Source organism: Pan paniscus, chromosome 1 (assembly GCF_029289425.2).
Source record: "Pan paniscus chromosome 1, NHGRI_mPanPan1-v2.0_pri, whole genome shotgun sequence".
NCBI lineage: Eukaryota > Metazoa > Chordata > Mammalia > Primates > Hominidae > Pan > Pan paniscus.
The window spans coordinates 71,424,935-71,439,566 of record NC_073249.2 but is presented as its reverse complement, the minus strand read 5'-3'; the positions used below and the strand labels follow the sequence as shown (position 1 = coordinate 71,439,566).

The window sequence follows — 14,632 nt, the reverse complement described above, 5'->3', positions numbered from 1 at the left end:
ATTTAAAATGACACTTTTAAATATTTTAAAACATTTTTCTTTTGAAAGTGTTTACACTCAGATATGTTGATGAAAATATCAGTCTTTGTGCAAATAGCTAAAAATTAACTAGTATTTATTCTGGGGCGAGCTACCTATGGCATATTTCATTCAGAACCACTTTTAAATTATTCAATAGATATATAATATACCCTTATATGTTATTCACTATGTTAGGAGTTACAAAGCACAAGACAGATCTTCTTTCCTCTTTCTCCCCCATAACAAATTTAGTGGTAAAAATAAGACAATTTTAAAGTGACATTTGATAAATAACACAAGTAAATGGATAGAATAAGAGAAAGAAATCCATTAATTATAAAAAGAACCCTAGCCTAACTAAATATGTCATTAAGATGCCACTGGCAATGGGGAATTACCAAAGGAAAGCTTAATAAAAGAAGCAATTTGATCAAAGTTAGGTGTTATAAATATTAATCTGTAGGACATATTGGAAGAACAAGACACAGGAAACAGAACAATTAGGAGACTGCCAGTCCTTAGATCTAAAAGCTTGAGTGGCTTCTCAGTGCTCCCCATGCGTGGTCTGGTATTCCAGCCCTCCTAACATGTTCATAATATATTGTTCCATCCCTTTTCTCCCTCTTAAGAGGCTCTAGCCAAATTGGCCTACTCCCTATTCCAAAACAAAACAAAAAAGTCATATACTTACCAGCTTCCTGGCTGATGTTATGCTTTTTCCTTTGCCTAAAATGGCCCCCATCTCTACCTATCATTCACTTATTTGTGAACTATTTTAAGGTTTGGGGATTTACTGGTAAAGTACAAGCTGTTAACTTACGTGGAATTAGTTGCATAAATGAATAATTATAATTTAACACAGTAAGTATAATGACAGAGAAAGATGTGTTACCGGAGAACTAAATGGAAGTGTACCTTGACCTTCCCTTAGGGGACTGATAGAGGAGGAAGATTCCTGGGAAATGCAAAGCCTGTCCTAAGCCTCAGGATGATTAGGAGTTTACCTTGCAGATGTAGAATAGAAAAGAAAGAGGGAAAACATTTCAGGAAGAGAGAACAAACTAAGCCATGGCACTGAACTACACAATAGGGAATGTATTAAAGAACTGCAAGCAATTTGGTATTTCTAGAATGAAGTCTAAAACTGAGCACAAAGACAGAGACAGTGGCTGGATCGTGGAAAATCTGGTGTACTATATTAGGGAGCTTGCACTTTATAGGATAGTAGTTTTTAAACCCTTTTTAAGCAGAAGGACACTTTCTTTGTAGAAAGGCTTATGCAGAAGCCCTGTACAACAGATACACTGAGAATGATGTTCAGGTTGAAGCAGAGATACTTCCCCCCACCCCCACATACTTCCATACACAAACACACCACCACTTCTTTGAAAACCACTGCTAGAGGCAAAGAACTGCTGAAGGGCTTTAAACCTCAGGATGACATGATCGTATTTGCATTTTGGAACTATTATGATAACTATGTAAAGGATAGGTTTAAGGGGCAGAACGTCCCAGGCAGATACCAGTGAAGAAACTGTTGCAGGAGTTTAATTAAGAGATAAATAGAGGCTTTTGGCACCAGCTATGACAGAATGACTGGTGCAAGACGGGCCCTCCCACTGTAAACAACAAAAAATAGGACACCACCCCCTCACTATCTATCTGTCTATCTCTCTGTCCGTCTATCGATCAATCGAAAGAGAGCATGGGTGTGCAACACAACTATTTTCAGGCATTGGACAATAGGCAGCCACTGTGGTGGTCACCATTGCCCAGGTGTCTGCTGCATACTATCTTCCAACTGTGGTGCTGTAATCTGGAGGCCAGGCCTGCCAGAGTACAGTAGACTCACTGAGCTGAGGAGGCACAGAACAGAATTTTGCATCTGAAAGGGCTGGAACCTGCTGGGTAGGATACCAGAGAGTCTTTAGCTGGACTGCACATGTCCAGGGAAAGACTACGTAAGTTTTCCAGAGAGAAACTGAAGTATATTGAAAACAGAATAGAGATACTAGTGGTCATGTTGAGCAATGACAGAGATCTGACACTGCCAGTGAGAAATCTGTTTAAAACCTGACTACTCCAGGAATCCAGCTGAGATACCAGAAAGATCATATCTCAAAGTTGTGGAAATTGAGGTTTATTAAAGCCAAATGATTTATTTATATCTTCACACTTAGTACTGGTAGCCAAGGACTAATAAGTGAATAATTAGAATTGGAGATACAGAGTATAGATCAGTGGTTCTCAACTTTGCATGTCTAGAATGTCTAGAGTGGTCTAAGCGTTGGCATTTTTTTTTCTCCCCCCCAAAAAAAACAAAAAAAAACCAGGGTACATGTGCAGAATGTGCAGGTTTGTTACATAGGTACACGTGTGCCATGGTGGTTTGCTGCACCTATTGACCTGCCCTCTAAGTTCCCTCTCCTCACCCCTCACCCCCCAGCAGGCCCTGGTGTCTGTTGTTCACCTCTCTGTGTCCATGTGTTCTCATTGTTCAACTCCCGTTTATGAGTGAGAACAGCATTGGTTTTTTTTTTAAAGCTCCCATAGATGATTATAAGTTGCAGCCAAGGTTGAGAATGGCTGTTATACATGACACTTTGAGATGCTTATCCATGATAGGAAGGAGAGGAAACAACACCTTAAGGCAGTGGTTCGCAACCTTAGTGAGCATCAGAATCAGTCGGAGGCTTGTTAAAACACAGATTGCCAAGCTCTACCCTGAGTTTCTGATGCAGTAGGTCTGGGGTGGGGACTGAGAATGTGGTTTTCTAATAAGTTCCTGGGTTATGCTGTTGCTGCTGGTACCTAGACCTCTTGTTTTGAGAACCAGTGCCTTAAGGAAATAAGAAAGTTGAGGAATTGTTTTTTCTTTAAAGTACTGAAAAATCCTCTTAAGCATATAGTAGTCCTGAGCATCTTTTTAGCATTCTTTAGGAAAAGAAATAAGAAGAGCTTTCTGATGCTAGTTAGCGTAATCTTGATTTCCTTTACTTGACTATCTGTTTAATCTGTATGCGTTTAGATTGAAATCAACATTAATTTCCATATGATTCTAAACAATATGAAAGGCAGTTTTACAGAAAATATGTGTGTATGTGTGTGTGTATATATATGTGTGTGTATATATGTGTATATATATGTGTGTGTATATATATGTGTATATATATGTGTGTGTATATATGTGTATATATGTGTGTGTGTGTATATATATATATATATATATGCCACATTGCTTTTTGATTTTCATGGATGGTTTGAAATTAACAAAGAGGACAGGGAGCCAGAGCTCTAGTTTGGCTTTGTTATTAACACATCTTAGATACCTGAGATATCATTTACTCCTTTTCTACTTTCTTCCTCTAAAATGGAATGAAATTAAAGTGCTCGGTTTTGTTTGTTTGTTTTTGAGAGACAGGGTCTCACTCTGTCACCCAGGCTGGAGTACAGTGATGTGTTCATAGCTCATGGCAGCCTTAGATTCCTGTGCTTAAGTGATCCTCTTGCCTCAGCCTCCCGAGTAGCTGGGACTGCAGGTGCATGCCACTACAACTGGCTGATTTTTATTTTTTATTTTTTTAAAGATGGGGGATCTCACTTTGTTGCCCAGGGTCTTGAACTTTTGGCCTCAAGAGATTCTCCCACCTTGACCTCCCAAAGTGCTGCGATTACAGGTGGGAGCCCTACTGCACCTGGCCTTGATTTTTTTTTTTTTTTTTGGAGACAGAGTTTTGCTCTTGTTGCCCAGGCCAGAGTGCAGTGGCACAGTCTCGGCTCACTGCATCCTCCACCTCTCAGGTTCAAGCAGTTCTCCTGCCTCAGCCTCCCAAGTAGCTGGAATTACAGGCATGCCCCACCATGTCCAACTGATTTTTTGTATTTAGTAGAGATGGGGTTTCACCATGTTGGTCAGGCTGGTCTTGAACTCCTGAACTCAGGTGATCTACTCACCTCAGCCTCCCAAAGTGCTGGGATTTACAGACATGAGCCACCACACCCAGCCAATTTTTTTTTTTTAGTTGAGGCAAAAGAAGATGAGAAGAAGCCCAGTACAGGGCCACAAGGGCAGAGAAAAAAAAAGAAAGAAAGAAAGAAAATTTACTCTCATGTTATAGAACTTGGAAGATACATAATTTTTATGAGGAATTCAGTATAAACAAGTAAATATGAACTAGTAAAATAAATTACAACAATCACAGTGGAGAAAATTCCTCATGTATAGCTGATTCTCTTAGCTATATGCTAAGATTTGTATATTTCAGCTTGGGTCATTTGAAAGTACTTGAAATAGGATCTATCCAATTTTAAAGGAGTAGATCAATATCTTTTTAAAAAATATTTTAGCTAAGAAGCAATCTGTAGTGTGGCTCATACCTGTAATCCCAGCACTTTGGGAGGCTGAGGTGGGTGGATCACCTGAGGTCAGGAGTTTGAGACCAGCCTGGCCAACATTGTAAAACCCTGTCTCTACTAAAAATAAAAAAAAAAATCAGCTAGGCGTGGTGGCGGGCACCTGTAATCCCAGCTACTTGGGAGGCTGAGGCAGGAGAATCGCTTGAACTTGGGAGGCGGAGGTTGCAGTGAGCGAAAATCACACCACTGCACTCCAGCCTGAGCAACAAGAGCAAGACTCCATCTCAAAAAAAAAAAAACTTAAGAAATGCAATTTAGAATAAAGGTTACATTATGTTCTTTGTATCCTGAATGAGAAGTAAAATGCCCTAACCTTTAAAAGTGATACTTTGAATACAACCTTTTATCATATTTTAAGTTTTAATACTGGGAAATAAAGAGTCTACATTAAAACTTTGAGAAAATAATTGAGTGAATTTTAGGCCCAAATAAGAAATATTGTATTTATTCTCTCCTTTGATATAGCAGAGACAAAATATGTCCTCATAGAAGACATTCTTACTTTATTTGGATATGGCGTTTATAAATTTGCATAGAAAAAATATTTCCTCCTAAAACACCATAAGAAACTACTACTTTTTTTCTGCATGGTTTAGACCTTTATTATTTAAAATAATAGGCATTTTTAGAACTATTATCAAATAGTTATGTTTATTTAGATTGAACTATTTCTTCAAAGAACCAGACTATTTTTTCCAAATTTACTGTCATTCTTCCCACTTTTAAGGCAGATACAGGATATCTTTCACCTTTTTTAATAGGAGATAGTCATTTAAACCTATCAGTGATACTCTTTTAATTATTTAAGTAGAGATAATAAAATTTCCGTCCTGAAAGGGACAGCTGACTTAGATTACTGTTTGTGAAGTTTTATATTACAGAGTACTTTTGGAAGAGTTCATGTCTTTATTGATGCTATTTTTTGGCCTCAGCTTATTTTTGTAATTTTACATTTCTTCTGCCCTTCAATTTCTCAGTGTGCAAAGAGTAACCATAGTTATGGTAATAAGGAAATGGGAGAATTGGGGGTCCTATAAGGAGTATGAAAATTTGAAGTGCCTATGGAGGCATTAGGAATTTGCTCCTCGGATTCTCAGTAACAGAGAGTTTTCCTTGCCATCATCTCCTTGACCCAAGTCACAGGAGTTGGATTACGGAAGCAAAGCAGAAGGCATGTACACTTAAGCCTATACCTGTCCTACTTTTGCTGGATCAATTGATGCAATACATGTCCATTATAATCATTTGGAGAAATAAATCATTCATTCCCCATCTCTTAAAAGGAGATAATAATAATGTCTCCCTCATAATGTCACACATATGAACTCATTAGACTTGCACATGTAAGAACTCAGTGTTTCATTATTGAAATATATGGAAAACAGTATTGGAGACATAATAAATTAGGAGTTATGATTAATTATGACATACTCTGCCAAACTATTTAGGATGTTACAATTCTTAATTCTGATAAAAGCTAGTAGTAAAATCTCATTACTGAATACTTAGGATTACCAGAAAAAAAAAACCCCAAAACCAAAAAAAAACCACAACTTTGAACCATCCCATTACTCTACATTGATAACCTGCTTTGTAAGTCTTAAAATAGTTATTAGTATTAGAGATTTTTTTTACTATTCATAGTTCCCATTCCACATATGCAAATAACCACTTGATATGTTTCTGAAATTATGTCAGAAAAAATGTTTATTAGGATTATAAAAACACTCTTACCTTTGGAAGAAAATATACCATTTTATGTTGGTATCTATACAAGTTTCCACTGAAAATGTGATTTATTAACTATGTCTAAGTGCTCAACTCTAAAATTGAAGAACATTTGGGTGATTTTACTACCTTTAATGAAATATTGTAAGATAATTTTGAGGCTAAGTCTTTCTGATCAACTTTTATTTCCATTTATTTTGTTTAACATTGGACAAAATTGGAGCTTGTGAACCAGTTTCTGATATAGAAAAACATTTTATTTGTGTGGGTGTTTTGTTTTCTGAGCTCCAGGAGCAAGTACGCACCTGGTTATGATTTGTACATACTTCATGTTAGCTAATTTACACGCCCACCTTTCCTGATGTTTCAGTTTTCTTTTTTCTTTTTTTTTGAGATGGAGTCTTGCTGTGTCACCAGGCTGGAGTGCAGTGGTGTGATCTCGGCTCACTGCAACCTCTGCCTCCCAGGTTCAAGCGATTCTCCTGTCTCAGCCTCGCAAGTAGCTGGGACTACAGGTGGGCGCCACCACGCCCAGCTAATTTTTGTATTTTTGTAGAAACAGGGTTTCACCATGTTGGCCAGGATGATCTGGATCTCTTGACCTCGTTATCTGCCCACCTCAGCCTCCCAAAGTGCTGGGTTTACAGGCGTGAGTCACTGCACCTGGCCCAGTTTTCTTTTTAAAGGAAAGCTTACTGTGAAGGGGTTGGTAATACCTTACCATTGTATATACTTTATTTCTATATTTCTCCTGCCTTACTCTTTGTTACACACTCCTGTCTTCTTTGACTAAAACCATTATTCAATCAGAACGTAGTTATGGTGAGTTCACTATTAAGTTTTATCTTTTGCTTTCGATTAACTAGATACCTGTGGAAGGGGGACAGGAGCAGCAGACAGATTCCACCAAAGGGCGATGCCTGAGGAGAACTGTCAGTGTCCCTTCCGAGGGTCAGTTTCCCGAGTACCCACCAGAGGGCGCCACTAAACTGGGTAAGCTACTATGAAAAGGAAATAAATTCCTAGCTTTTATCCCATAATTTATGGACTTGTTACTGAGTAAAACAGAACATCCTGCATTTCCTGTTAAGTAAGTGCTTTGAAATCAATGGCACGTTAAGCGAGAGTTAGAGGTCATTAGAGAGTTCTGTTCTTTATAACCAACTGACAGCAAAGTTATTTTAAAGAGAAAGACTTTATGTGAGCACTAGTAAGGTTGCTGTTTAGTCCTAGGCAGATGGGATAATGTCTTGCTTCTGGGTTTATTGCTCAGCTGTAGATTTTGAGAGAGTATTTGGTGACCTTGTTGAAGCACTGAGGTTCATAAGGGAGCAGTATGTGTTGGAACTTAGTATTAAGTGGTTTAGATGTGTCTTGTTCAGGTAGCTACTGGTGTTGTCTTATATGATGTAATATTAGATCAGGCTAATTTAGCTAAGTTAATCTTGCATGTCTCATAAAAGTCATATGCTGGACTATGGTTGGAGTGGGTGACAAAAGGGAGAAATCCTACTTCCATTTTTCCAGTAAGGTTACTAAAGAAACCTTACTTCCATTGTTATATACTAAAGGAGTTAATGTCAATATCAAAGCAGCTAGCTCTTATCCCATTCCCTACCAAATGTATTCTGTTAAATGTTTTCATTTTTAATAATGGATATTTAAATAATCAGACTGGTCAGGTAATTTTAAAAGAACATAATTAAGATTAAATAGAATAATGAAGCAATTTGAAAAGTAGGAATTGTTTTGGTGCTTTATATTGTTGTGTTATTATTTGCTTAGTGAACCATAGACTTTTGACATTTGATAAGTAGATGGAATCATTTATTGTCTCTATGGTGATCAGTATGGATAATTCTGTAATTTTGTGTTTTCTAAAATCATGGTTTGGTTTGGGATTTTGGAGGGGGTTGCCTTTTTCTTCATTTCTAAGTGGAACCCAGAGCTTTTGGCTGGAATTTGAATCCTTTTGGGCATAATTTGAATCTTTTATTTTTCTTTTTATTGTGTAATAGTTGTTGCTTTCCTAGAAATTAGTTGAGTTAGCAAGTACTTTTTTCCAAGGAGCCACCTTGGAGAAGTCAGATTTTTCTCTCATCTTATTTCCACTATACTTCTTTAACATGTGTTGAAACCAGTTTAGGTGTGGGCCTAAATTCTACTAAAAACCTGTCTGGGTGTAACCATTTTATAGCCTATTTATATTTCACATCCAACTTCTATGTAAATTGAACTGACTTAGAGTCACCTTCTTTCAGTTCCTTTGCTTTCATTATTTGCAATGATATGTTGACTGTTGTCTCTCTTTTTTTTTTTCTGAGACAGAGACTTGCTGTGTTGCCCAGGCTGGAGTGCAATGGCGTGATCTTGGCTCACTGCAGCCTCCACCTACTTGGTTCAAGCAATTCTCCTGCCTCAGCCTCCCAAGTAGCTGGGATTACAGGCATGCACCACCATGCCCGGCTAATTTTTGTATTTTTAATAGAGACGGGGTTTCACCATGTTGGCCAGGCTGGTCTCAAACTCCCGACCACTGATGATCTGCCCTCCTCAGCCTCCCAAAGTGCTAGGAATAAAGCATGAACCACTGTGCCCAGCCTGACTATTGTCTTTACCAATTTTCTAGGAACCTTTCGCTCTTCAAGTTTTGACCCATAAAAGTCAATAGATTTTGAGGAAGTACAACTATAGTCTCAAGAATTATTGCAGTGTTATAGAAGAGAGAACTATATAGGAAATTGTTAAATATCTACAGTGTTCGAGGTACTGGCCCCAAAAACAAACTAAAGGGGACAAAAGTGTCTGGTCTAGAGCCAGTCCTTATCTTTTGTGCTTAACAAGAAGTCCAGTAGCCATTCTGACTCATGGACAGTCCATGAGCAAATGTCCTAAATTTGCACTAAAAGCTATCCTCATAAATATTATAGGGAAAAACACTACTTCTAGAGCCATTCTTCCTTACATGCCAGTCTAATCTTGAATTAGATAATTGTTCTTTTTTTTATTGTTATCTCCAAGTGATTTGTCTTTAGCCAGAATTTCTGCTGTCAGGTATTTCATTGAATAATTGCTGTATGTGTAACATTCTATGCCAGTCGCTAAGAGTGAAAAGAGGTATAAGATTTCTGCTCTTAGAACATTTTTTTTAAATGTAGTTAGCAAGATAGGATGAATATACATAGAAACTAAAATATAAGTTAGTATACAAAAATTGATTGTCTATATACTAGCAATAAACAGGAAACGAAAAAAAATTAAATATCCTGTTTAATATAGCATCATGATAACAGATTTCTAGGGGAAAAGATCTAATAACAGATGTGAAAGACTTCTACATAGAGAACTTTAAAACATAAAAGAAAAAAAATTTAAATAAACAAATGGAGGGCTAAATACCATGATGATGGTTTAGAAGACTTAATATAATGTCAGTTCTCTTTAAGATCAAAATTTCAATGAATTTCAAAATTTCTGTCCCCCATCCTTACCACCACATACACGTATACAAATTGGCAAGTTGATTCTAAAATTCATCTCGAAATGCCATAGACCAAGTATAGCCACAGCAGAAGAAAACAAGGTGAGGAGACTTAATTACTAGTATTAAGATCTGTTTAAAAAGTATAATAGGCCGGGCGCAGTGGTTCACACCTATAATCCCAGCACTTTGGGAGGCCAAGGTGGGCAGATCACGAGGTCAGGAGTTCAAGACCAGCCTGGTCAATATGGTGAAACCCTGTCTCGAGTGTGGTGGCATGTGCCTGTAGTCCCAGTTACTCAGGAGGCTGAGGCAGGAGAATCGCTTGAACCCGGGAGGTGGAGGTTGCAGTGAGCCAAGATTGAGCCACTGCACTCCAGCCTGGGAGACAGAGCGACACTCCATCTCAAAAAAAAAAACAAAGTATAATAGTGTGTTGGTGGAAGAATAAACAAATAGAATAGTGAAATAGAATAGAGAGTCCTGAAGTTATCCCATATATAAGGACATTTGGTGTGACATTTCCCTCACGGCGGTGAGAGAAAAGACAGTCTTTTTAGTCATTGGTGCTGGCTCAATAACATATCTTTTTGGAGCGGGGTGGGAATGAGGAGGAATTGACCTATAAGGTAGTGACCTTATAACCATGCAGAAAATCAATTCCAAGATCTGAACAAGAGAGATAATACAATAAAACTTCTAGAAATAGTGTAGGATATTTTCATGATCTTGGATAAAGAAAGATTTCTTAAGTCAGGAGTGTCCAATCTTTTGGCTTTCTTGGGCCACATCAGAAGAAGAATTGTCTTGGACCACACCCAAAATGCACTAACACTAACGACAGCTGATGAGCTTAAAAAAAAAAAAAAAGGTTCATGCAAAAATCTCATAATGTTTTAAGAAAGTTTAAGAATTTGTGTTGGGCTGCATTCAGAACCATCCTGGGTTGCATGCAGCCCATGGACCGTGAGTTGGACAAGTTTGTCTTAAACAATACAAAAAACACAAATTGTAATGGAAATAATTGATACATTGGACTATATTAAGATTAAGAATTCTGTCAATCAGTACATCATTAAGAGAGTGAAAAGGCAAACCACAGAGTAGAGTAATATATTTGCAACACCTATAATGAACAAAGGGCTTTTATCTAGTATATATAAATGCTTCCTCGTAGAAAATGAGCAAGAGGCTTGAACAGATATTTTAACGAAGAGTTCACTGAAGAACAGACACAAAATAGTACATCCTGTCTGATTCCATTTATATCAAGTTCCAAAACCGTTAAAACTAATCTATGGTGTTAGTTATTAGGATGGTGTTTACTTTTGGGGAAGAGGCATGAATAGTGATTGGGAGGAATATAAAGGTGGATTCTGGAGTGCCAGTAGTGTTCTGTTTGTTGACTTGGGTAGGAATTACACAGGTGTGTTCACTTTGTGATAATTCATTGAGCATATATGTGTTATACTTAAAGAAAATTTTAAAAAGACAAAGAAAAATAAGCTAAATTGTACTGTCACATAAGTGGTCTATACTATTACAAAGTACATAGTAGGGAGGATTAAGAACTATATAGCCAACTCTGTTTTATGCTACCAAAAGGGCCACTAGGATGAGGACTAACGAAAATCATTAGGCCAGGTGTGATGGCTCACACCTATAATCCCAGCACTTTGGGAGGCTGAAGCTGGAGGGTCACTTATGTCTAGGAGTATGAGACCAGCCTAGACAACATAGTGAGACCCTATCTCTACAAAATAAAAAAATTAGCCAGGCATGGTGGCACACATCTGTAGTCTCAGCTACTCTGAAGGCTAAAGTGGGAGGATCTCTTGAGCCTGGGAGGTTGAGGCTACAGTGAGCTGAGATCACACCACTGCACTCTAGCCTAGGCGACAGAGTGAGACCTTGTCTCAAAAACAAAACAAAACAAAAACCACACATTAGATTAAGTGACATTAAGGTTCTTGGTAAGTTTAGGAACTGTAGTTTTAATGGTATGTGGCAGCAGAAACCCTACTGAAATGAGTTGAGAAGATAGTGTGATAAGGAAATCAAAACAGCAAATGGAGACAATTCTTCTTAAACGTTTGCCTGTGGAAAAACTGAAAGTGTTTCCTCTTAGATCTGGAACACAACAAGGTTGTGCACTTTTACCACTCTTATTTGTTATAGTACTGGAAGTCCTAGCTAGAGCAGTCAGACAAGAGAAGGAAATAAAGGGCGTCCAAATTAGAAAGGAAGAAGCCAACTTATTCTTGTTTGCAGATGATACAATCTTGTATTTGGAGAAACCTAAAGACTCCACTAAAAAACTGTTAGGACTGATAAACAAATTCAGTAAAGTTACAGGATACAAAATCAGCATACAAAAATCAGTGGCATTTCTGTATGTTAACAGTGAACAATCTGAAAAAAGAAATTTAAAAAGTAATCCCATTTATAAGAGCCACAAGTAAAATGAAGTACCTAGGAATTAACCAAAGAAGTGAGTATCGCTACAATGAAAACTATAAAATACTGATGAAAGAAATTGAAGGGGATGGCAAAAAATGGAAAGATATTTCATGTTCATGGGTTGGAAGAATCAATATTGTTATAATGTCCATACTGCACAAAGCAGTCGACAAATCCAGTGCAATTCCTATCAAAATACCAATGACATTCTTCACAGAAATAGAAAAAACAATACTAAAATGTATATGGAATCACAAAAGACCCTGAATAGCCAAAGTCATTCTGAGCAAAAGGAACAAAACTAGAGGAATCACATTACCTGAGTTCAAATTACAGTACAGAGCTATAGTAACCAAAATAGCATGGCACAGGCAGAAAAACAGACACACAGACCAGTGGAACAGAGAATCCAGAAACAAATCCACACACCTACACTCAGAATTTGCTTAATGGATTGGATGTGGAAAGTGAGAAATAGAAGATTCAAAAATGTTGGCTAGAACAGCTACAGGAATGAAATTACTGTTGTTTAAAGTGGGAAGACTGTGGGGGAAACTAGTTTGAAAGTGTGATTGACCAGCAGCTCAATTTTTGCACACGTTAAGTTTGAGGGTATTATTAGACACCCAAGTAGAAATTTGTTGGATATATGAATTTGGAAATAAAGGGGAAGGTACAGACTACAGATACAAATTGCAAGCCTTTAGCAAATAGATGATATTTAAAACCCTGAGATTTAATGACATTCCTATTAGAATGTATGACAGAAGAAATGCAAAGACTAAGCCCTGGGACAACATTTAGAGGTTAGGAAGATGAGGAAGCACTAGCAAAGGAAGAACTAAAGAGGAAAGATGAAAATCCAGAATTTTGTTTCCAAATAAGCAAATTGAGACAAATATGTATGGGGAAGAAGAAGGGAGTGCTTAAGCACAGAATTTACTTCTTATTGACAAGAGTTCTCCGACTGTTGCATTCAGCAGTTTACAGTTACCAAGGATACTAAATTTGACACAGATTTTGATTCATCAAATTTTTTTCATTGTTCAATTCCCACCTATGAGTGAGAATATGCAGTGTTTGGTTTTTTGTTCTTGCGATAGTTTACTGAGAATGATGATTTCCAGTTTCATCCATGTCCCTACAAAGGACATGAACTTATCATTTTTTATGGCTGCATAGTATTCCATGGTGTATATATGCCACATTTTCTTAATCCAGTCTATCATTGTTGGACATTTGGGTTGGTTCCAAGTCTTTGCTATTGTGAATAGTGCCGCAATAAACATACGTGTGTATGTGTCTTTATAGCAGCATGATTTATAGTCCTTTGGGTATATACCCAGTAATGGGATGGCTGGGTCAAATGGTATTTCTAGTTCTAGATCCCTGAGGAATCGCCACACTGACTTCCACAATGGTTGAACTAGTTTACAGTCCCACCAATAGTGTAAAAGTGTTCCTATTTCTCCACATCCTCTCCAGCACCTGTTGTTTCCTGACTTTTTAATGATTGCCATTCTAACTGGTGTGAGATGGTATCTCATTGTGGTTTTGATTTGCATTTCTCTGATGGCCAGTGATGATGAGCATTTTTTCATGTGTTTTTTGGCTGCATAAATGTCTTCTTTTGAGAAGTGTCTGTTCATATCCTTTGCCCACTTTTTGATGGGGTTGTTTGTTTTCTTCTTGTAAATTTGTTTGAGTTCATTGTAGATTCTGGATATTAGCCCTTTGTCAGATGAACAAATCACATGGACACAGGAAGGGGAACATCACACTCTGGGGACTGTTGTGGGGTTGGGGGAGGGGGGAGGGATAGCATTGGGAGATATACCTAATGCTAGATGACGAGTTAGTGGGTGCAGTGCACGAGCATGGCACATGTATACATATGTAACTAACCTGCACAATGTGCACATGTACCCTAAAACTTAAAGTATAATAATAAAAGAAAAAAAAAAAGAAAAGCACGAAAAAGATGTTCTAAATAAATTGCAAAGAAGTCAAGTTATATAACAGCATGTGCAATCTAATCATTATTTCATTTTTTAAAAAAAGATACAGTATGCACACAGAATAAAGATTGCTTATACATATCAACGTATTATGAGCATTATCTTTATTTTGCTTGTATGTTCTAGATTTTCTTAAGCAATGTGCATTTCTTTCATACTAAAAATATTTTTAAATAAAATATACTAATTATCTTTAAAAAAAATTTTTTTTTCCACTGAAAATGAGATGTTTTCTTAAGGCATGTGTGCATCATGTCTGAAGTACCCACTTCCAGATTTAGAAAACCTAGGAAAAAACTATTTTCCCCTAGTAACAGTATCCAGATTTTAATTTATTCATCAAAAGATTATCTAGATTCAAACCATGCAAAGCATGACTTGCTGAATTTTCAAGAGGAGGTAGTAGGGTTTTTTGTATACAAATAATACTGGAAGGCATATTAGTTGACTGTGTGAACTAGAATTAGTAAATAGTCATTTTCAATGTCAATGTAACCTACAAATTCAA

At 37.2% G+C, this 14,632-nt stretch overlaps 1 protein-coding gene across 4 annotated transcripts in view; it reads left to right on the top strand.

Moving 5' to 3' along the window:
* The window catches only part of RASAL2 (RAS protein activator like 2), a 376,611-nt gene that overhangs the window by 193,853 nt on the left and 168,126 nt on the right, over window positions 1–14,632 (top strand). For all 4 annotated transcript variants that reach the window (XM_003824773.6, XM_034941343.3, XM_034941338.3 and 1 more), the window contains exon 3: window positions 7,032–7,158. In XM_003824773.6, coding sequence (XP_003824821.5) covers window positions 7,032–7,158 — 127 coding nt within the window. The remainder of the gene's footprint in view (window positions 1–7,031; window positions 7,159–14,632) is intronic.